The sequence below is a fragment of the Bombina bombina genome, chromosome 4 (assembly GCF_027579735.1).
Source record: "Bombina bombina isolate aBomBom1 chromosome 4, aBomBom1.pri, whole genome shotgun sequence".
NCBI classification, from domain to species: domain Eukaryota; kingdom Metazoa; phylum Chordata; class Amphibia; order Anura; family Bombinatoridae; genus Bombina; species Bombina bombina.
Genome location: NC_069502.1, coordinates 16,269,934 through 16,293,922, shown reverse-complemented (window position 1 = coordinate 16,293,922; position 23,989 = coordinate 16,269,934). Strand labels below are relative to the sequence as shown.

The window sequence follows — 23,989 nt, the reverse complement described above, 5'->3', positions numbered from 1 at the left end:
TCTTCTTCAAATTCTACCAGAGAAGGAATAACACACTCCGGTGCTATTATAAAATAACAAACTTTTGATTGAAGGTATGAAACTAAGTATAATCACCACAGTCCTCTCACACATCCTATCTATTCGTTGGGTGCAAGAGAATGACTGGTAATGGCAGTTAGGGGAGGAGCTATATAGCAGCTCTGCTGGGTGAATCCTCTTGCACTTCCTGTTGGGGAGGAGTTAATATCCCATAAGTAATGGATGATCCGTGGACTGGATACACTTAACAAGAGAAAAGAAGTCTAACACCTGCAAAAAAGCAGCGTAAAGCTCCTTAACGCAGCCCCATTGATTCCTATGGGGAAATACATTTTATGTCTACACCTAACACCCTAACATGAACTCCGAGTCTAAACACCCCTAATCTTATACTTATTAACCCCTAATCTGCTGCTCCGGATACCGCCGCCACCTACATTATACTTATGAACCCCTAATCTGCTGCCCTCAACATCGCTGAACCCTACATTTATTATTATTATTATTATACTTTATTTATTAAGCGCCAACATATTCCGCAGCGCTGTCCATGGATACAATTCATTTAAATAAAACAATACAAGACTTGTAAGATACAGGACAAAATTTACAAACACATACAGGAGGGATTGAGGGCCCTATTCCCGTGGGAACTTACAATCTAGAAGGGTAGGAGGTTGGGAAACAGGAGGTGAGGACTGCAAGATTGAGAAAGATGTTAATGCAGAGTTAGATGAGGGAAATATTAGGTAAGTGAAATTAATTTATTATTGAGTTGGGTGGTAGGCTTCCCTGAACAGAAAAGTCTTCAGGGAGCATTTAAAGGAAGAAAGATTAGGGCAAAGCCTGACAGCACGAGGGAGAGTGTTCCAGAGGGTAGGTGCTGCACGACAGAAGTCCTGCAGTCTAGCATGAGAGGAGGTGATAGTTGCAGATGCAAGGAGCAGGTCATTGTTGTATCTTAGTGGATGGGCTGGAGAATACTTGTGTATTAGAGAGGATAGGTAGAGGGGAGCGGCGTTGGTGAGAGTTTTGTATGTAAGGGTGAGAATTTTTAATTTAATTCTGCTGTGAATGGGGAGCCAATGAAGGGACTCATAGAGAGGTGCAGCAGATACAGTTCGACGGGAAAGGTGGATCAGCCTGGCAGAGGCATTTAGGATGGATTGAAGGGGGGAGATGCGGGAAAGAGGAAGTCCAGCGAGTAGGTTGTTGCAGTAGTCAAGTCGGGAGATAACAAGGGAGTGGATTATTTGCTTTGTGGTGTCAGCGCTCAGAAAAGGGCGAATTTTAGAAATATTGCGTAGATGATTGCGGCAGGATGTAGAAAGCAATTGGATATGGGGGATGAAGGATAAGTTTGAGTCAAGTGTGACTCCGAGGCAGCGGACTTGGGGCGATGGGGAAATGGTGATGCCGTCAACAGGGATAGAGAAGTCAGAAGTCGGCGTAGAGCTTGAGGGGGGGATAAGAAGGAGCTCAGTCTTGGACATGTTAATCTTTAGGTGGTGAGAGGCCATCCAGGAAGAAATACCAGATAAGCAGTTGCTGACATGAGAGAGGACAGAGGGAGAGAGAGCAGGGGTGGAAAGGTAGATCTGGGTGTCATCAGCATAGAGGTGATATTTGAAAACATAACTGTTGATAAGTTTACCTAGCGAAGAAGTATAGATGGAGAAGAGTAGAGGACCCAGAACAGATCCTTGAGGTACTACAACAGACAGAGGCATAGGAGAGGAGGAGTCGCCGGCAAGTGACACAGAAAAAGACCTGTGAGAAAGATAGGAGTGAATCCAGGAAAGAGCAGTGTCATTATATTTATTAACCCCTATTCTGCTGCCCCCAATGTCGCCGCCACATACCTACACTTATTAACCCCTAATCCACCACTACACTAAATGTATTAACCCCTAAACCTAAATCTAACCCTAACACCCTGTAACTTAAATATAATTAAAAGAAATCTAAATAAAAATTCCTATCATTAACTAAATAATTCCTATTTAAAACTAAATACTTACCTATAAAATAAACCCTAAGCTAGCTACAATATAACTAATGGTTACATTGTATCTAGCTTAGGATTTATTTATTTTAACTAGGTAGAATAGTTACTAAATAGTTATTAACTATTTAATAACTACCTAGCTAAAATAAATACAAAGTTACCTGTAAAATAAACCCTAAGCTAAGTTACAATAGATTTATTGTAATTATATTTAAGTTATGGGGTGTTAGGGTTAGACTTAGATTTATGGGTTAATAACTTTAGTATAGTGGCGGCGACGTTGTGGGCAGCAGATTAGAGGTTAATAAATGTAGGTAGGTGTCGGCGATGTTTGGGGACGGCAGATTAGGGGTTAATAATATTTAACTAATGTTTGCGAGGGGGGAGTGCGGTGGTTTAGGGGTTAATATATTTATTATAGTGGCAGCGATGTCCGGTTTGGCAGATTAGGGGTTAAAAATTTTTTTTTTAGTGTTTGCGATGCTGGAGGGCCTCGGTTTTGGGGTTAATAGGTAGTTTATGGGTGTTAGTGTACTTTTTAGCACTTTAGTTAAGGGTTTTATGCTACGGCGTTGTAGTGTAAAACGCTTAACTACTGACTTTAAAATGCGGTACCAGTCTTGACAGGAGAGGGTCTATGTTACAAACTGCTGTTTGTAACTGGCCCTTTAAATGGAAAATTGCCCTGCTTCCCTGGATTTTGGAGAAGTCTATTTGCCAGCCTCCTTCCACATGACTATGGCCCCTGGAAGATTGTGCCCCTGAGAGTATATTAACTTTTGTTGGGTGTGTGTGGCCCTTTGGGAACCGTCTGGGGACATATTGTGACTTTGGTGAACAATGCCCCCTTTAAGACTATGTCCCCAGACCTGTGAAATGACTTGTCCCTGGCTTTCTCCCACTTGGTTCAGTTTCATTGTGTGCCATTAAGAGTTAAATTTTGTTCAGCTTCAAGAAACCTATTCTAAATACAAGTCTGCTGGGATTAGCTCTAATTAGGTTTAGTGATAAAACTTTCCCATTGTCTAATCAGACTTCTAGTATTGATAAGGTGGACTGCATTGTTTTATTGTGTGTAATGTTATCTGCTGAAGTAATGTTGTGGCCTGTCAAAGGGAGTGTCTCTCTATCTAATATCAAATGTGTGATGGGGGATTTTATGCCTCCCCCTGAGAGTGTCCTGTTTGCATGTAACCTGAATAAAAAGCAGGCTGTGTGCTCCAGCACTTCAGACCTATGTTGACCCTCTAACTTGAAGCTTTGACTCATGTTTGTAGGATACAGCTTATAATCACTACAGGGATTGCTATGTTTTTCATACTCCCTTAGCTACAGGGATTGCTACAGAAGGAAGAGGTTCGCCTACTGGAGCCTAGTCGTAGGTCCAGGGCGCAGAGCAGACGGCAAGATACCAGCCCAGCAGCGGTGGTTCATATAGTCTGCATTACTGATGGTGGCTATGCAGTAGTTATAGAGTGACTACGGTGCTGCTGCTCCTTTGGTGAGCGCTAGGAGCATCCTTTTCTACGGTCCAACTTCCAGCCAGCCTGGAGGCAACCGTAACATTTGGCGGCAGCGGTGGGATAGCGTCCTAGCGCAAGGAGCAGCACCACAACAGCACTGGTATCGTAGGAGAGTAATTGAAGGCAACGCTAGCCACTGCGCAGCGTCCCTACCTACAGCAGCATGGAGCTGACAAGACACTGGTCAGAACCCTGTGAAGAGCACCTCAACCTGATCCGTCGCTATGAGGGCGCTGATTTCGTTCCAGAGGTAAAGAGGCGGCTAGTCCGATATGGTCCAGACCCTGCACAGGAGGTAGTCAGTCGCCTCATCCGGGAATTGGCTACTGAGAACGAAGCGGCACGAGCCTTTGAGCGCCAACTGTGGAGTTTGAGGGTATGGACACCTGGTCTCTCTCCCCAGCCGCAGCATGTTCCACAGGGAGAGGAGAGCAGCGACCTCCCTCCCCAGCGGCAGTATACTGTGCAGAGGGAAGAGACAACCGGTCTCCTTCCCCAACCCCAACTAGAGATACCCGAGGCAGCAGGCCTCATAGACTGGTCCTGGGAGGACCCCCAGCAGGCAGGTGGAGATGGGACCGCAGTCTCTCTACCGGCCCTACAGGGATGCTGGGCAGGCGGCCCAGATCCCCAGTGACAGACCCAGCTACAGGGAGGGGAGAGCATCGACCTCCCTCCCCAGCCGGAGTGTGCCTTCCAGGGAGAGGAGACAACCGGTCTCTCTCCCCAGCCGCAGCATGTTCCACAGGAAGCGGAGATCATCGACCTCCCTTCCCAACGGCCGCCGGAGTATCAGGAGGAGGAGGTAAGCCAATCTCCCCCTCCCCAGCTAACTCCTAACTTGGGCCCAGGGTTAACAGTGGAGATGTTAACCCCCACTGACCCCCACGTTCCCTTTGCCACCAGGCAGGACTATGCCCCAATTCCCCCAGCAGAAGAGCTGGCATCAGGACAGAGCGCTGCTGGCCTCTGCCCTACAGACCTTGTCCTTGTTACAGAACTGGCCTGCAAACCCCTCACCCCAGCAGAAGCGCTGGCACCAGGGCAGAGTGCCACTGGCCTCTGCCCCCCAAGTACCATCAGCTATTTGCCCAGCTGCGCCAGGAAGGTCGAGGATGCTACACTTTCATCCTACAACCTGGAACTTACAGGCCAGTACTACGTATTGTGGGGGGGCTACTTTGCTGCTAACGATTATTTGTGGGTGGGTTGCGAGACTAACTTAGGCACTGACCGGCAGAAGGTCAGGTGCCTGGTTAGTCTCCCTCCAAAAGGGGAGATATGTTACAAACTGCTGTTTGTAACTGGCCCTTTAAATGGAAAATTGCCCTGCTTCCCTGGATTTTGGAGAAGCCTATTTGCCAGCCTCCTTCCACATGACTATGGCCCCTGGAAGATTGTGCCCCTGAGAGTATATTAACTTTTGTTGGGTGTGTGTGGCCCTTTGGGAACCGTCTGGGGACATATTGTGACTTTGGTGAACAATGCCCCCTTTAAGACTATGTCCCCAGACCTGTGAAATGACTTGTCCCTGGCTTTCTCCCACTTGGTTCAGTTTCATTGTGTGCCATTAAGAGTTAAATTTTGTTCAGCTTCAAGAAACCTATTCTAAATACAAGTCTGCTGGGATTAGCTCTAATTAGGTTTAGTGATCAACTTTCCCATTGTCTAATCAGACTTCTAGTAGTGATAAGGTGGACTGCATTGTTTTATTGTGTGTAATGTTATCTGCTGAAGTAATGTTGTGGCCTGTCAAAGGGAGTGTCTCTCTATCTAATATCAAATGTGTGATGGGGGATTTTATGCCTCCCCCTGAGAGTGTCCTGTTTGCATGTAACCTGAATAAAAAGCAGGCTGTGTGCTCCAGCACTTCAGACCTATGTTGACCCTCTAACTTGAAGCTTTGACTCATGTTTGTAGGATACAGCTTATAATCACTACAGGGATTGCTATGTTTTTCATACTCCCTTAGCTACAGGGATTGCTACAGAAGGAAGAGGTTCGCCTACTGGAGCCTAGTCGTAGGTCCAGGGCGCAGAGCAGACGGCAAGATACCAGCCCAGCAGCGGTGGTTCATATAGTCTGCATTACTGATGGTGGCTACGCAGTAGTTATAGAGTGACTACGGTGCTGCTGCTCCTTTGGTGAGCGCTAGGAGCATCCTTTTCTACGGTCCAACTTCCAGCCAGCCTGGAGGCAACCGTAACAGTCTACCGCTCACTTTTGGTCAGACTCGTAATACCGGCGCTATGCAAGTCCCATAGAAAAAAGAGGATACGCAATTTACGTAAGTGGATTTGCGGTATCTCCAAGTCTGGCCAAAAAAGTGAGCGGTACACCTGTACCTGCAAGACTCGTAATACCAGCGGGCGTTAGGATCTCTTAACGGGAGAAATCGCACAACTCGTAATCTAGCCGTTTGTTATTTGTTCCAGTTCTAGAAAAGGTCAAAAAGCTTCTGCCATTTCTTTGGCATCTTGGTTGAAACTTCTGATTCACAAAGCATATTTGGAGGCAGGGCATCTCCACCTCAGAGAATTACAGCTCATTCTACAAGATCGGTTGCCACTTCTTGGGCTTTCAAGAATGAAGCTTCAGTTGATCAAATCTGCAAAGCAGCCACTTGGTCTTCTCTGCATACCTTTAATAAATGTTACCATTTTTATGTTTTTGCTTTTTTGGAAGCAGCTTTTGGTAGAAAGGTGTCAGGGGTTTTTCCCTGTTGTGTTTGTCATGTGCTGCTGGCAGCCATTTTACTCACCTCTCTTCCTGACTATGGTGCATTGTGGGGGATGCTGCTCAATTCCTGCACTTCCTTTTATGGCCAGACTGGTGTGCATCATCCATGTGAGACAGGATGCAGTCTCAGAATTGTGATGTCATCACTTATTATTTAAAGGGCCTCTGTTCAGTATGCTTTGCCTTTGCGTTGTCTCAGACCTGTTTGTGAGAGTTTCTGTGTATTACCTGGCTGTCTGACGTCCTCCCTGGTTCCTGATCCCTGGCTTGTTCCTGACTCTGCTGTTTTCCATGTTTCTGATTCCGGCTCGTCTGACTATTCGCTTTGGCTCCTGACTCGGCTCGTCTGACTACCAGCTCTGGTTTTGATTCCTGGCTTGTTATTTGACTTGTGGACTTTTTATTATTTTTTGCTATTAATAAAGGTGTGATTATTTTTGCACTTCTTGTGTCAGTCTGATTCCTGGCACCCTGACAAAAGGTTCTTCAGGCAGCTGTCTCAGTTTGATTTTAGTGCCTATGACTTAAGTTTCTTTAAAATTAAAAAAACATAATTATTTTTTTTAATTTAATTTCTCAGCGGAAATAGCAGTTTTTATTTTATGTAAGAACTTCCTGATAAATTAATTTCTTTCATGGTGGCGAGAGTCCATGAGGCCCACCCATTTTTTTGTTGTTTTGACTTTTTTTGTATAAAGTACAATACACTGTCGGAGGCTCTTGGCTGTTCTAATCAGCCAATAGGATTTCAGTAGCTCTCATCCTATTGGCTGATTTGAATTTTAAGGTCCAAATCATCCAATAGGAATGCAAGTGACGCCATTTTCAAACGCGTACCTTGCATTCCTGGTCATCTCCGCTCCGCGCCAGCTTGGTCCTGGATGAAGATGGATGAAGATGGAAGATGTTGCCGGCTCCAAGAAGACTTCACCGCCGCTTGGAAGAGGACCTTCTCCGCCGGACTACAAGAATGGTGAGTACCTATTTGGGGCTTAGAGTTAGGTTTATTTTATGTTTTTTGTTTATTTTTTAGATTAGGGATTTTGGGCACTGAAAAAGAGCAAAATGCCCTTTTAAGAGCAATGCCCATACAAATGCCCCTTTAGGGGCAATGGGTAGTTTAGGATTTTTTAGTGTTAGGTTCTTTTTATTTTGGGGGTTTGGTGGGTGGGGGGTTTACAGTTGGAGAGGGGACTTAGTATTTTTTTAAGGTAAAAGAGCTGTTAAACTTAGGGCAATGCCCTACAAAAGGCCCTTTTAAGGGCTATTGGTAATTTAGTTTAGATTAGGGTATTTATTTATTTTTTTATAGGGATTAGGTTTAAATTTTTTATTTTGGATAATTTGGTTTATTTTTTTCTGTAATTTTAGTCTTTTTTATTTTTTGTAATTTTAGATTTAATTATTCTAATTTAATCTTAGGTTTAATTTTTAAATTAATGTTAGGATTTTTATTGTAATTTAGGATTTTTTTAAATGAATGTAATGGGGGTTAATGAAGGGGATGTTAGGTTAGGGGTCTTAGTGATTAGTTATATGCGTTGTGGGGCATGGCAGATTAGGGGTTAATAGTTTAAATAGCTAGATTGCTTTGTAAGGGCATGGCAGCTTAGAGGTTAATAACTTTCACCTAGATTACAAGTTTTGCACTATAGAGAGTGCGAAACAAACGCAAAAAAGTTTACCCTCCATAGCGCTGCCATTACGAGTTTTGTAAAAGCCGCCTTGTGTGCGCAATATAGTAGCAATGAGCTCCATACCGCACAAAATACAAGTGCTGCTTTGACGTGCTCGTGCATGCTTTCCCCATAGACATCAATGGGGAGAAAGTGTTGGGGAAAAAACTAACACCTGCGATCGAGGAATGAAAAGCTCCGCAACACCCTAACATAAACCCCAAGTCTAAACACCCCTAATCTGCTGCCCCCAACACCTACATAAACTTATTAACCCCTAATCTACCGCTCCCGACATCGCCGCCACTATACTAATGATATTAACCCCTATTCCCCCACACCCCAACATCGCCCACACTATAATAAAGATATTAACCCCTATTCCGCTGCTCCCCCGACATAGCCGCCACTAAATAAAGTTATTAACCCCTAAACCTCTGGCCTCCCACATCACTACCACTAAATAAACCTATTAACCCCTGAACCTAACAACCCAATAACTTAAAATTCAAATGACAAGATCTCAGATTGCGGTACGGATCGTGTCTGTATAAGCTGTAACACAAGCATTTTAGCCTCACCGCAAAACTTGTAATGGCAGCGCTATGGAAATCCCACACAAAACGTAATTTTTTTGAGTGCGGAACTGACGTTGCCTAACAGGCTAAAAGGCTTGCAGTACAGATATATTGGCTGTGTTGTTGTTTTAACACTGAAATTGTACAAAATATAGGGGGCGCCCTAGTGGAGATAGGACTATATGAGAGATGACTTTACTCAATCCTCTACACCCTTATTGGGCTAGGTAATATGTGATTGAGCCTCACAATGAGATAGATGATACAACAAGTGCTAAATATACCAAGTGGGAGATTCACATATATGACCTACAACCTCCTAAGAGAAAAATGTTAGTATACAATATTAAAAGTGGGCAGGTGATATAACCTGAGTAAATAAAAAACAGCAAACAAACAACTCAGTATAATATGAACATGATTGGTGTTAAGGTAAATATATAGTCTCTTGATATTATGTACTGAGAGTATTTGAAGTGAAGATCAAGGCAGCTATCTGTAAAGATCCTAGGCCGGGATCCAAAGCAGCAATCTACAAAGATAAAAGAAGACAAATGCGCCACATGGCCCAATATTGTTTGGTCCAAAGATATATGTACAGATGTATGTGGATTAAACTCACATTTATCAAAGCACCTCAGTTAGTGCTGTGGAGGCAGTCTGGGATCTCTACTAGTCACCCAGGGGACCAAACTCCGGCAGTAGTATGTTGTCTGTATCAAATGACAAGAGAGACAGGGTGCCTATATGGCCTCGTATTGTCTAAACAACAATTGCAGATTGATAAGATAAGATGGTACTCACAATAGTTGTAGCATCTCCTTTGATGCTATAGGAGCAGAGTGGGATCAATGTGGTCACCCACCAGACTTAACCAAAGGCTCACTGGATACAGATGAGGGTAATACCACCAATCGTCAGGATTACCAGGATGAAAAGTGTCCTCCCATCAGAGGGATAGCAAACCAGCAAACAATGAATAGCAAGTGTTCCAGATATATTTAAAAAGTTTTATTAAAATCATAAAACAAGGCAACGCGTTTCTCAGCTCTAGGCTGTTTCATCAGGCTTCATGAAAACATTTGAGAACACTTGCTATATATACACTTTAGAACTAATTAGTCTAAAACAAAATCACATGGTGGTGGGAGGAGTCCAAGATGTAATTAGAATACTATTGGCCCATTTTGTTATAAACAATAACACACCCATTGGCAGATATATGAGTAAATATATAGACCTACTTCATAAAGTAAAATCACAATATTTAAAATTGGAGTTGTCATATCTCTTGATAACACTTTGTACATAAAGATCAGTTATAATCAATCTAGATCATCCTAAACTAACTCAAATAATATATAGGATACTCTGATAACTTTCATGTATTGTTTGATATTGTTTAACAGTCAGCATGATATTATTTAACATCAGTAGTCTAAAACAGTTCATCATCAAATAAAATAAAGTAGTAGTGACCTTAAATAATGCGGGGCTATATTAAACCATCACTTCTAAAAATATAAAAAGCCTCTATGGCGTGCAAGTGCAGACCCCCCAAGTATAAACCAACATTGATAGTCGATACAAATTATTATTATTTCATTTGGATGGACTAATAATGACTAACCTCATTAGATCAGACAGTTCTGAGTGGTGTAGCATTCACTTACAGCATGATCCAATTTGTTACATTGATACTAAAGAGTTGGCGTGTGTGCGTGTATATTGCGCATGTCTTAGGAAATCGTGTCTATCGGATCAGAATCTCTACAATTGTTAGCATATGCTATAAGACTTGGAAGAATACCAATTGTAGATTAAATGTTGTCAAATAATATATTATAGAGTGTTCAAACTCAACAAACCTCACACCCACATTTAGTATCGGACATATTAGAACAACTTAGATCCTAGTAAATATAGAAATAATTGAGTTTGAACACTCTATAATATATTATTTGACAACATTTAATCTACAATTGGTATTCTTCCAAGTCTTATAGCATATGCTAACAATTGTAGAGATTCTGATCCGATAGACACGATTTCCTAAGACATGCGCAATATACACGCACACACGCCAACTCTTTAGTATCAATGTAACAAATTGGATCATGCTGTAAGTGAACGCTACACCACTCAGAACTGTCTGATCTAATGAGGTTAGTCATTATTAGTCCATCCAAATGAAATAATAATTTGTATCGACTATCAATGTTGGTTTATACTTGGGGGGCTGCACTTGCACGCCATAGAGGCTTTTTATATTTTTAGAAGTGATGGTTTAATATAGCCCCGCATTATTTAAGGTCACTACTACTTTATTTTATTTGATGATGAACTGTTTTAGACTACTGATGTTAAATAATATCATGCTGACTGTTAAACAATATCAAACAATACATGAAAGTTATCAGAGTATCCTATATATTATTTGAGTTAGTTTAGGATGATCTAGATTGATTATAACTGATCTTTATGTACAAAGTGTTATCAAGTGATATGACAACTCCAATTTTAAATATTGTGATTTTACTTTATGAAGTAGGTCTATATATTTACTCATACATCTGCCAATGGGTGTGTTATTGTTTATAACAAAATGGGCCAATAGTATTCTAATTACATCTTGGACTCCTCCCACCACCATGTGATTTTGTTTTAGACTAATTAGTTCTAAAGTGTATATATAGCAAGTGTTCTCAAATGTTTTCATGAAGCCTGATGAAACAGCCTAGAGCTGAGAAACGCGTTGCCTTGTTTTATGATTTTAATAAAACTTTTTAAATATATCTGGAACACTTGCTATTCATTGTTTGCTGGTTTGCTATCCCTCTGATGGGAGGACACTTTTCATCCTGGTAATCCTGACGATTGGTGGTATTACCCTCATCTGTATCCAGTGAGCCTTTGGTTAAGTCTGGTGGGTGACCACATTGATCCCACTCTGCTCCTATAGCATCAAAGGAGATGCTACAACTATTGTGAGTACCATCTTATCTTATCAATCTGCAATTGTTGTTTAGACAATACTAGGCCATATAGGCACCCTGTCTCTCTTGTCATTTGATACAGACAACATACTACTGCCGGAGTTTGGTCCCCTGGGTGACTAGTAGAGATCCCAGACTGCCTCCACAGCACTAACTGAGGTGCTTTGATAAATGTGAGTTTAATCCACATACATCTGTACATATATCTTTGGACCAAACAATATTGGGCCATGTGGCGCATCTGTCTTCTTTTATCTTTATAACACTGAAATTGCCATTTTTTAGCATTAAAACACAAACGCAAAACTCATAATCTAGGTGTTTGATAGAAACTTTGCGATATGGGGGTTGGCGGATTAGGGGTTAGTACATTAGTTATTACGGTGGGGGGTTGCGGTTAAGAGGTAGATATTGCACATGCGTTGGGTGTTTGATTTTATTTTAACAGCGAGCGACGGGTAATTTGTATGCGTTGCCTTATATGTGATCGAGTGTAGTGTAAGGTCGGGTTACCATAGTAACCTATTAATGTTTTAGAAATCTGGCATCGGGTGGAAGTGTTAACACAAAGCTAACTCCCACCTACACGGAAAGAGTGACCGCACGTAAAGCGGAAATTATTTCAATGCAAACCTGGTACTAAAATGGAGCTTACGGAGGTGGGAGGTGTAATTATAGGCATTTGAGGTTTGGGAAACTTTGCCTCCTCCTGGTAGGAATGTGTATCCCATCATTAACAAGCTCGTGGACTCTTGTCATAATGAAATGAATTTATCAGGTAAGTTCTTACATAAATTATGTTTTTTATCGGTTTTGTGTTTTATCGGTTTTGTGTTTTATTGGATTCAGTTTCATTGTGTTTGTGTTTTATTGGGGAGTTTATCCATTAATGACATCTTTGTGTTTATTGGTATTTGTGATTTATTAGTTTGTCCTTCATTGATTGTGTTTGCATTTTATTGGCACGCTGTCCTTTATTAGCGTGTTTGCACTTTATAAGTTGTATTCTTTAGGAGTGATCAGTTGTCAGGAATCCTGATCTTGGGTTATAAACATATGTAGTTATGTCAGAATGTAATAACAGCTTACTGGTACCAGAGTGCAGAGATAACTCAAACAGTATGTGGCATTGATGTGACTTGCAATAAGTCCCGCTGAGATATAGATGGTAGATAGGAACACAAGCTGGTAAATTTATTACAGTCAGGAATACTAAAGTAGCGCACATTTATAAACGTACAGCTACGGCCACATTGCTCAGAGATAGTAAATAACATGTAATAAATAAATGTGCTATGATGGTGTGAGATGACACAGTGAGTGAGGGAGGATGGAAAAGTAAATCACATACAGGGTGAGGATATGAAATAGACTGAAAAGAGTAAAGGAATTAAGTAAATGTGGAGTATACATCCTTGTTTCTATTTTAATACCTCATAGATCACACTCTTTATCTAGGTCATTCCCCTGGTAGACGAAGTTCTGGAGAAACAAGACCTTGACAGGGATGGACTACTCAGTGCCCATGAGATGGTGACAGCATCGGTTTATGAATCATCTATTCTGCTTGTAAAGGAGCAGTCTCATGACAATCTGCATGTAGTTGTGCCACCCCCTGATGGAGTTCATATAAAACTAAACTCAGGGATTGTGGAGACAAATGATAAAACAAAAGAGGAACCTGTTGCTGGAGGTCATGGACTTCCTGATGCAGAAGCTTTAGAATCTGGAGTAGCTAATGATTCTCCTGGTAATGATACAGAGGAATTACATGAGATAAGCCGGAAAGTTCCTGGACAGGAAACTGATGATATGAGTGATGAGACTGACCATCAGAATGACGCAGGGACAAATGAGCAAGAAGAAGAGGAAGAAGACATTGATGTAGCAGATGTGATTTTGGACCAGATGTAGACTTTTCTTTTCTTCTAGGTACTAATAGACCAGTTCTCAATAGCCAGTAACAGTCCAGGATAGACTTAAGCCTCTCCTGTTAGCGTCTCTGTAAGACTAGAGCTGTGAGACCTGAGCAAATCAACAGAAAAAGAGAAACAAAGCTGGACCTGAAACTTAATAAAAACCCATATTAGTTTGCATCAGTGTCTCCTGCACGTGACAAGGCTACTGGTGTTTTGACTAATGTGGCTTCAGGTATTGCATGATGACAATCTGATGTAACTAGAACCGGGGGCTAAAAACAGAATTGAAATGAAGATAATGAAGGCATGGGGGTGCGGTGTATTGATTTGGATAATAAAGAAACAAAATGGCAGATTTAAAGCATTGATGTGGTAAATTCATGTTGCTGTATTTTTTTTGCAGAGCTCCTCTTGCTTTAACGAGATACCCCGAGGGCAGTGTGGCATAACCAACCTAATGAGATTATCCCCCAAATGCAATGTATTTGACCTGAGCTCATTTATGCTAATTTGGTTATGTCCCGACCCGGGTGTGGTGTTATTATCTTAGTTGAGTGTAGTGACCTTGGTGACACTAATAAGATTACCAGTAAACAGTCTGATCTTTCAACAAATACAGGGGAAATCCAGGAGAATGGTCTGTAGATAAGTGAAGTTCAGAAGACAGGGAAATCATCAATACAACCACAGGCATGTGCACAGCACCCCTGTGATTAGCGTCCTTCCCTTTGAGAGGCCCTTGCCAGATCCTGGCTCTTGTTTCCAGGCTTCATTGCAGGACTTTCCAGCGCACAGTAGCCAATCAGTGATGGAAGCAGGGGATAGGACGCGTTGTCATATTGCTGCCCTCTACTTAAAGTGCATTGCCGCTGCACACCAGAATTAGCAATAAGGTTAGAGTGAAGAGGGTGCTTGGGGAGGGGGGGAGAGAAAAGGGACAGAGAGGAGGTGCGAGAAAGAAAAGGCATGGGAGGGGGGAGAAAGAAGGGGTATGGTCATGAGAGGGGGAGGTAGTTTGCATGTGTATATATGTGTTTATTGTAGCGGAGGGCAATATTAAAATCTACGATCTCCGCGGGTATAACCGGTAAATCCACAGTCAGCGCTGAAAAGTAAGGCAATATCCCAATACTCCCAATAACCGGACGAAACACAGTTTGGGAGTCAACAACTCACAACCCAGCCAGTTTTCAGGTTTAAAACAGAATGACATTTATTAAAGGCTATATGCCTAGTATTTATGCAGGTCTGACCTCAGCTGGGGGTTGAAAGAATATTGTACATTAGATAGAGAGCAAACGCCCTTTTACATGCCACAATAGAATTACATTACTTAAGCAGATAACAATGCAGTCCATCTTATCAACTAGCAGTCTGACTCTGGAGATGATTAGACAATGGGAATGTTTATCACTAAACTTAATTATAGCACACAATAGCTGATGCCAGCAACCTTGTATTTAGAAAATAGCTTCTGAAAGCTGAACAAAGTTAACTCTTTCAGTTCTGACCGAAGGGTCTGTCACATATACATAGCACACAATACAGCCTATAGACAACCTTTCTTACATTATAGTCCAGAAGTGGCTAGGTTTGCCACAATGCTCCCCCAGAACCAAGCCGGCATACACAGTCTGATCCCAACGGATCGGCTTGGGGATGTCCGGGGAAGTACTCACAGATCACATTTCAAGTTCAGTTTGTCTGGATAATCCGTCGGCGTTACCGTTTTGTTTCCCTGGGCGGTAATGGATTGTAAAGTCGAAGGGCTGCAGCGCCAAACTCCAGCGCAGCAGCCTGGCATTGTCCTCGGCCACACGGTTCAGCCACACCAACGGGTTGTGATCTGTGAGTAAGGAAAAAGGTTGTCTATACAGGTACGGCTGCAACTTTTTGAGGGCCCACACCACGGCCAGGCATTCTTTTTCGATGGCGGCGTAGCTTACTTCACGGGGCAACAACTTTCGGCTCAAGTAAGCTACGGGGTGTTCTCTGCCATCTGCTCCAACTTGGCTCAGCACTGCCCCCACTCCAAACATCGAAGCGTCTGTGTGAACAAGAAATCTTTTAGTTGGATCAGGTGCAGCAAGTACAGGCGCATTAGTTAGAGCAGTCTTTAGTTGTTGGAATGCCTGCTCACACTCTGGGGCCAAAGTAACCTGTCGGGGAAGGTTCTTACGTGTCAAGTCAGTCAGGGCTTTGGCTAGGGCACTATAATTGGGCACGAACTTTTTGTAGTACCCCGCCGTACCTAGAAATGCCAGTACTTGGGTCTTGGTCCTAGGGGTGGGCCACTTGGCAACAGCTTCAATTTTGGCCGGTTTGGGTTTCTGGTGCCCGCTCCCCACCCGGTGACCTAAATACTGCACCTCTGCCATCCCGATATGGCACTTACTAGGTTTCGGGGTCAGCCCTGCCTCCCCTATACGGTCAATAACCGCTCCTATATGCTGTAGGTGTTCTGCCCAGTTCTTGCTATATATGGCAATATCGTCCAGGTATGCACAGGCATACTCCTGGAACCCGTCCAGTAGCCGATCTACCATCCTTTGAAAGGTCGCTGGAGCGTTCTTCATCCCGAAAGGCATGACCCGAAATTGGTACAGGCCAAACGGGGTGACAAACGCCGACTTGGGGATGGCGTCATCGGCTAGCGGAATTTGCCAGTATCCATTGCATAAAACTATGGTCGTAAGATACTGCCCCCTAGCCATTTTATCTAGCAACTCGTCTATCCGGGGCATTGGATAGGCATCAGACACTGTTTTGTCATTTAGCCTCCGGTAGTCGATGCAGAAGCGTGTGGTGCCGTCTTTCTTGGGTACCAACACTACCGGCGATGCCCAGGGGCTGTCTGAAGGTTCAATAACCCCTAGTTGCAACATCTCATCGATTTCTGCCTTCATATGTGCCTTGACTGCTTCAGGGACACGATACGGGGTCTGCCGCATAGGTAGCTGTCCTGGGGTTTCAACTCGGTGAGTGGCCAGCGGAGTGTACCCAGGTAAATGGGAGAAGATAGCCCCTTTAGCTACGATCAACTCCTGTACCTGGGCACGCTCCGAAGGGCTTAGCCGCTCCCCCAGCTGAACGCCCTTGGAGGGCTCTATCTGGTCCTCTGATTCTAATAGGTCAGGTAGAGGCAGATTCTCCTGATCCTCAGAGGCCGAGGCGCATATTGCCGCCACGTCCTCTATCCACTCATGGTAGTGTTTGAGCATGTTCACATGAAGCATGCGTCGCTTCCCTACCCCTGAGCAGGGGCCAATCACATAGGTAGTGTCGCATCGCTGCTCTACTACCTGGTATGGGCCTTGCCAGACGGCCTGCAGCTTGTCTGTGCGTACAGGTTTTAAAATTAAAACTTTCTGCCCCACTTGAAAGCTGCGGTCCCTGGCTCCCCTATTGTACCAGCGGCGCTGGCGTTGTTGAGCCGTCTGGAGGTTGGTGCGTACAGCCTGGGTCAATGCCTCCAGTCGGTCCCTGAACTCCAGCACGTAAGATACAATGGGGTTACCATAGGGGCTACTCCCTCCCAATGCTCCCTAATGAGGTTTAATGGCCCCCGCACCCTTCTCCCAAATAGCAATTCGAAGGGGGAAAAACCTGTCGACTCTTGGGGTACCTCCCTATATGCGAAAAGCAGATGGGGTAGGTAGCGCTCCCAGTCCTTATGAGTCTCGCCAAATGTACGGAGCATCTGTTTTAGCGTCCCATTAAATCTCTCACATAACCCATTGGACTGGGGATGGTAGGCTGAGTTAACTATGGGTTTAATACCACATACCCTCCAAAGTTGTTGGGTCACCTCTGCGGTAAACTGGGTGCCCCTATCCGATATTATCTCCTGGGGGAACCCTACCCGGGAAAATATTTTTATTAAGGCTTCAGCTACCGTCTCTGCATGGATGTTGGAGAGAGCAATGGCCTTGGGGTACCTAGTGGCGTAGTCCACTACGGTTAAAATGTACCTCTTCCCGGAGGGACTGGGCTTGGGTAGAGGCCCTACGATATCTACTGCTACCCTGCTAAAGGGTTCCTCAATAATGGGTAATGGGCATTATTTAGCCTTATGGCGGTCACCTCGTTTGCCTACTCGTTGGCACACGTCACAGGAGGTGCAATATTGCCGTACATCTTTAGAGATCCCAGGCCAGAAAAAGGCGTGGGTCAATCTGTAGCGGGTGCGTGTCATTCCCAGGTGGCCTGACAGGGGAATGTCATGAGCTATCCTGAGCAGCTCCTGCCTATACTTCTGGGGTACTACCAGTTGCTTAGTGGTCACGGTGACTGCTCCGCCTACCCCCCGTTCGGCTATGCGGTACAATAACCCTTTCTCCCAGATGTACCGCTCCCCCTCTAACCCAGCCTGATCGGTGTTCACTTTATCCCGGTATACCTGAAGCGTGGGGTCAGCTTTCACCTCTGCCTCCAATTGGGTGGGGGTATCCCAGGTCATACGTGTCAAGGGGGTGTCATGGTCTCTTACCTGTGCCTCGTTGTGAGCTGGTGGGGCCGTGGTGCGTGCCTGCTGCCGGGTGTTTACTGGGTGGACCTCCTGATGTGGAGCCTGAGGTACAAAAGCAGAGGTCATCTGACCCAGGTCATTCCCCAGTACAACATCCGCTGGTAGGTTTTGCATCAAGTCCACCTCTACCATGCCCTCCCCCGCACCCCAATCCAAATGAATCTTAGCAGTGGGCAATCGGTATACTGCTCCCCCTGCCACTCGTACTGCCATGGATCCGCCAGTGTGTGCTGTATCCGGCACCAAATGGGGAGCTATCAGGGTTAAAGTAGCTCCCAAATCCCGAAGTCCCTGGACCTCCTTCCCCTCTACGGTCACCAGCTGGCGGTGATGTTGCCGGTTATCGGTGGCCCGGACCGACATCACCTCATGCAGAATTCCCAGGGGTTCCTCGGCTTGGGTGCTCAACACCTCATGAGCGGCTGGCTCCATTTGGTAATGGTGAGCAGCCGCCCTTGGGGCCAGGTTCTGTCTGACCTGGTTCCAAGCTTGTCTGCTATGATTTTGGGTGCACTCACGTGCCATATGTCCCCACTGCTTGCAGGTGTGGCATTGTATATTCGCCCGTCCGTTGTATCGTGAGGGGGGTGGTGGATTCCCTGGGGCTGGGCGAAAAGGTGTCGCTGTGGGGTTGTTAGGCTGTAGAGGACTGGGTTGTCCCGTGGGTCGAGCGTATGTCTTAGGCAGTAGTCCATGGTACCTCCTGGCATCAAAATGCTGGTCTGCTAATCTGGTTGCTTCGGTTAAGGTGAGGGGTTTTCGATCTCTCACCCATTCTTGGGCTTCTGGGGACAAGCCGTTAAAGAATTGCTCCAACAGCATCAGTTGTTGCAATTCTTCCATGGTGGTAGCTTGGCTGGCCTGTATCCACCCCTGAGATGCTTGATCCAGCTTGTGGGCCCACTCTGCATGGGAATCTCTTTCTGGCTTGCGCAGGCCTCTAAGCTTGCGCCGGTATGCCTCTGGGGTAATGGCATATCTTTCCAAGATCGCTCTCTTCACTTTAGCGTAATCCTTGCTGTCCTCCCTGGGTACAGCGCGATACGCTTCCGCTGCCCTACCGGCTAGCTTGCCTGCTAGCACCGACACCCATACGGACTGCTCCAAATCATGTAACTCGCACAGTCTCTCAAAATCCTGTAAATACCCATCGATCTCATCCTTCTCCTCACAAAACATTTTAAAGGCATGGTATGGGATTTTGGGTCTTACTGGGTTGCTGAGTGCTTCCGAAATGGATTCTGCTTGGGAGGATGCATTCCGCGGACTGTGTGCCATCACATACTCCTGCACATCTGCCATTACCACGGATAGCATGTCCCGTGGTAAAGGTTGGGGTAAAAATTCCAGCCTGGTCCTCATTTCCCTCTGGTATAGGGTCTCCTCCATGGCTGCTGGAGGCGTAGCGCTGCGAGCTCTGTCTCCCTCCATCAGCTCGGCAATTAATATAGCCTTGGGTTTGCTGCTGGCTATCTTTCCCCTGGCTTCTAACAGTTCCTTTAACGTTTGTCTCTTTAGCTTAGAATAATCCGTCTCCATTCACTTCGGTAGTCGGTTCTTTCGATGTATTCTGCTTGCCATTCCCTTTTCTTATTCGGCAGTTACAATTGCACGAATTGCGCTTTTCGGCTGTAAGGTCGGATCCCACCGCTGCCACCAATTGTAGCGGAGGGCAATATTAAAATCTACGATCTCCGCGGGTTTAACCGGTAAATCCACAGTCAGTGCTGAAAAGTAAGGCAATATCCCAATACTCCCAATAACCGGACGGAACACAGTTTGGGAGTCAACAACTCACAACCCAGCCAGTTTTCAGGTTTAAAACAGAATGACATTTATTAAAGGCTATATGCCTAATATTTATGCAGGTCTGACCCCAGCTGGGGGGTTGAAAGAATATTGTACATTAGATAGAGAGCAAACACCCTTTTACATGCCACAATAGAATTACATTACTTAAGCAGATAACAATGCAGTCCATCTTATCAACTAGCAGTCTGACTCTGGAGATGATTAGACAATGGGAATGTTTATCGCTAAACTTAATTAGAGCACACAATAGCTGATGCCAGCAACCTTGTATTTAGAAAATAGCTTCTGAAAGCTGAACAAAGTTAACTCTTTCAGTTCTGACCGAAGGGTCTGTCACATATACATAGCAAACAATACAGCCTATAGACAACCTTTCTTACATTTTAGTCCAGAAGTGGCTAGGTTTGACACATTTATAATCAGTGTGCAGGAGTGTGTAAGTGTATATATGTGTTTATAATCCGTGTGCAGGAGTGTGTCAGTGTATATATGTGTTTATAATCAGTGTGCAGGAGTGTGTAAGTGTATATATGAGTGTGTACATATGTGTTTATAATCAGTGTGCAGGAGTGTGTAAGTGTATATATGAGTGTGTACATATGTGTTTATAATCAGTGTGCAGGAGTGTGTAAGTGTATATATGAGTGTGTACATATGTGTTTATAATCAGTGTGCAGGAGTGTGTAAGTGTATATATGAGTGTGTACATATGTGTTTATATGAGTATGTCTGTATATATGTGTTTATAATCAGTGTGCAGGAGTGTGTAAGTGTATATATGTGATTATAAATTATAATCAGTGTGCAGGAGTGTGTAAGTGTATATATGAGTGTGTACATATGTGTTTATAATCAGTGTGCAGGAGTGTGTAAGTGTATATATGTGTTTATAATCAGTGTGCAGGAGTGTGTAAGTGTATATATGTGTTTATAATCAGTGTGCAGGAGTGTATAAGTGTATATATGAGTGTGTACATATGTGTTTATAATCAGTGTGCAGGAGTGTGTAAGTGTATATATGAGTGTGTACATATGTGTTTATAATCAGTGTGCAGGAGTGTGTAAGTGTATATATGTGTTTATAATCAGTGTGCAGGAGTGTGTAAGTGTATATATGTGTTTATAATCAGTGTGCAGGAGTGTGTAAGTGTATATATGAGTGTGTACATATGTGTTTATAATCAGTGTGCAGGAGTGTGTAAGTGTATATATGAGTGTGTACATATGTGTTTATATGAGTATGTCTGTATATATGTGTTTATAATCAGTGTGCAGGAGTGTGTAAGTGTATATATGTGTTTATAATCAGTGTGCAGGAGTGTGTAAGTGTATATATGAGTGTGTACATATGTGTTTATATGAGTATGTCTGTATATATGTGTTTATAATCAGTGTGCAGGAGTGTGTAAGTGTATATATGAGTGTGTACATATGTGTTTATAATCAGTGTGCAGGAGTGTGTAAGTGTATATATGAGTGTGTACACATGTGTTTATATGAGTATGTCTGTATATATGTGTTTATAATCAGTGTGCAGGAGTGTGTAAGTGTATATATGTGTTTATAATCAGTGTGCAGGAGTGTGTAAGTGTATATATGAGTGTGTACATATGTGTTTATATGAGTATGTCTGTATATATGTGTTTATAATCAGTGTGCAGGAGTGTGTAAGTGTATATATGTGTTTATAATCAGTGTGCAGGAGTGTGTAAGTGTATATATGTGTTTATAATCAGTGTGCAGGAGTGTGTAAGTGTATATATGAGTGTGTACATATGTGTTTATAATCAGTGTGCAGGAGTGTGTAAGTGTATATATGAGTGTGTACATATGTGTTTATAATCAGTGTGCAGGAGTGTGTAAGTGTATATATGTGTTTATAATCAGTGTGCAGCAGTGTGTAAGTGTATATATGAGTGTGTACATATGTGTTTATAATCAGTGTGCAGGAGTGTGTAAGTGTATATATGAGTGTGTACATATGTGTTTATAATCAGTGTGCAGCAGTGTGTAAGTGTATATATGTGTTTATAATCAGTGTGCAGGAGTGAGTAAGTGTATATATGAGTGTGTACATATGTGTTTATAATCAGTGTGCAGGAGTGTGTAAGTGTATATATGAGTGTGTACATATGTGTTTATAATCAGTGTGCAGGAGTGAGTAAGTGTATATATGAGTGTGTACATATGTGTTTATAATCAGTGTGCAGGAGTGTGTAAGTGTATATATGTGTTTATAATCAGTGTGCAGGAGTGAGTAAGTGTATATATGAGTGTGTACATATGTGTTTATAATCAGTGTGCAGGAGTGTGTAAGTGTATGTATGTGTTTATAATCAGTGTGCAGGAGTGTGTAAGTGTATGTATGTGTTTATAATCAGTGTGCAGGAGTGTGTAAGTGTATATATGTGTTTATAATCAGTGTGCAGGAGTGAGTAAGTGTATATATGAGTGTGTACATATGAGTTTATAATCAGTGTGCAGGAGTGTGTAAGTGTATATATGAGTGTGTACATATGTGTTTATAATCAGTGTGCAGGAGTGTGTAAGTGTATATATGTGTTTATAATCAGTGTGCAGGAGTGTGTAAGTGTATATATGAGTGTGTACATATGTGTTTATAATCAGTGTGCAGGATTGTGTAAGTGTATGTATGTGTTTATAATCAGTGTGCAGGAGTGTGTAAGTGTATATATGTGTTTATAATCAGTGTGCAGGAGTGTGTAAGTGTATATATGAGTGTGTACATATGTGTTTATAATCAGTGTGCAGGAGTGTGTAAGTGTATATATGTGTTTATAATCAGTGTGCAGGAGTGTGTAAGTGTATATATGAGTGTGTACATATGTGTTTATAATCAGTGTGCAGGAGTGTGTAAGTGTACATATGTGTTTATAATCAGTGTGCAGGAGTGTGTAAGTGTATATATGTGTTTATAATCAGTGTGCAGGAGTGTGTAAGTGTATATATGTGTTTATAATCAGTGTGCAGGAGTGTGTAAGTGTACATATGTGTTTATAATCAGTGTGCAGGAGTGTGTAAGTGTATATATGTGTTTATAATCAGTGTGCAGGAGTGTGTAAGTGTATATATGTGTTTATAATCAGTGTGCAGGACTATGTAAGTGTATATATGTGTTTATAATCAGTGTGCAGGAGTGTGTAAGTGTATATATGTGTTTATAATCAGTGTGCAGGAGTGTGTAAGTGTATATATGAGTGTGTACATATGTGTTTATAATCAGTGTTCAGGAGTGTGTAAGTGTACATATGTGTTTATAATCAGTGTGCAGGAGTGTGTAAATGTATATATGTGTTTATAATCAGTGTGCAGGAGTGTGTAAGTGTATATATGAGTGTGTACATATGTGTTTATAATCAGTGTGCAGGAGTGTGTAAGTGTATATATGAGTGTGTACATATGTGTTTATAATCAGTGTGCAGGAGTGTGTAAGTGTATATATGTGATTATAAATTATAATCAGTGTGCAGGAGTGTGTAAGTGTATATATGAGTGTGTACATATGTGTTTATATGAGTATGTCTGTATATATGTGTTTATAATCAGTGTGCAGGAGTGTGTAAATGTATATATGTGTTTATAATCAGTGTGCAGGAGTGTGTAAGTGTATGTATGTGTTTATAATCAGTGTGCCGGAGTGTGTAAGTGTATATATGAGTGTGTACATATGTGTTTATAATCAGTGTGCAGGAGTGTGTAAGTGTATATATGAGTGTGTACATATGTGTTTATATGAGTATGTCTGTATATATGTGTTTATAATCAGTGTGCAGGAGTGTGTAAATGTATATATGTGTTTATAATCAGTGTGAAGGAGTGTGTAAGTGTATGTATGTGTTTATAATCAGTGTGCAGGAGTGTGTAAGTGTATATATGAGTGTGTACATATGTGTTTATAATCAGTGTGCAGGAGTGTGTAAGTGTATATATGAGTGTGTACATATGTGTTTATAATCAGTGTGCAGGAGTGTGTAAGTGTACATATGTGTTTATAATCAGTGTGCAGGAGTGTGTAAGTGTATATATGTGTTTATAATCAGTGTGCAGGAGTGTGTAAGTGTATATATGAGTGTGTACATATGTGTTTATAATCAGTGTGCAGGAGTGTGTAAGTGTATGTATGTGTTTATAATCAGTGTGCAGGAGTGTGTAAGTGTATGTATGTGTT

At 42.8% G+C, this 23,989-nt stretch overlaps 1 protein-coding gene across 1 annotated transcript in view; it reads left to right on the top strand.

Moving 5' to 3' along the window:
* CGREF1 (cell growth regulator with EF-hand domain 1) overlaps positions 1-13,821 on the top strand; it is a 206,189-nt gene extending 192,368 nt beyond the window's left edge. Inside the window, exon 7 of the mRNA XM_053709406.1 lies at positions 13,000-13,821. Within this exon, the coding sequence (XP_053565381.1) occupies positions 13,000-13,455 (456 nt within the window). The 3' untranslated portion in view covers positions 13,456-13,821. The remainder of the gene's footprint in view (positions 1-12,999) is intronic.
* Positions 13,822-23,989: the final 10,168 nt, after the last annotated feature.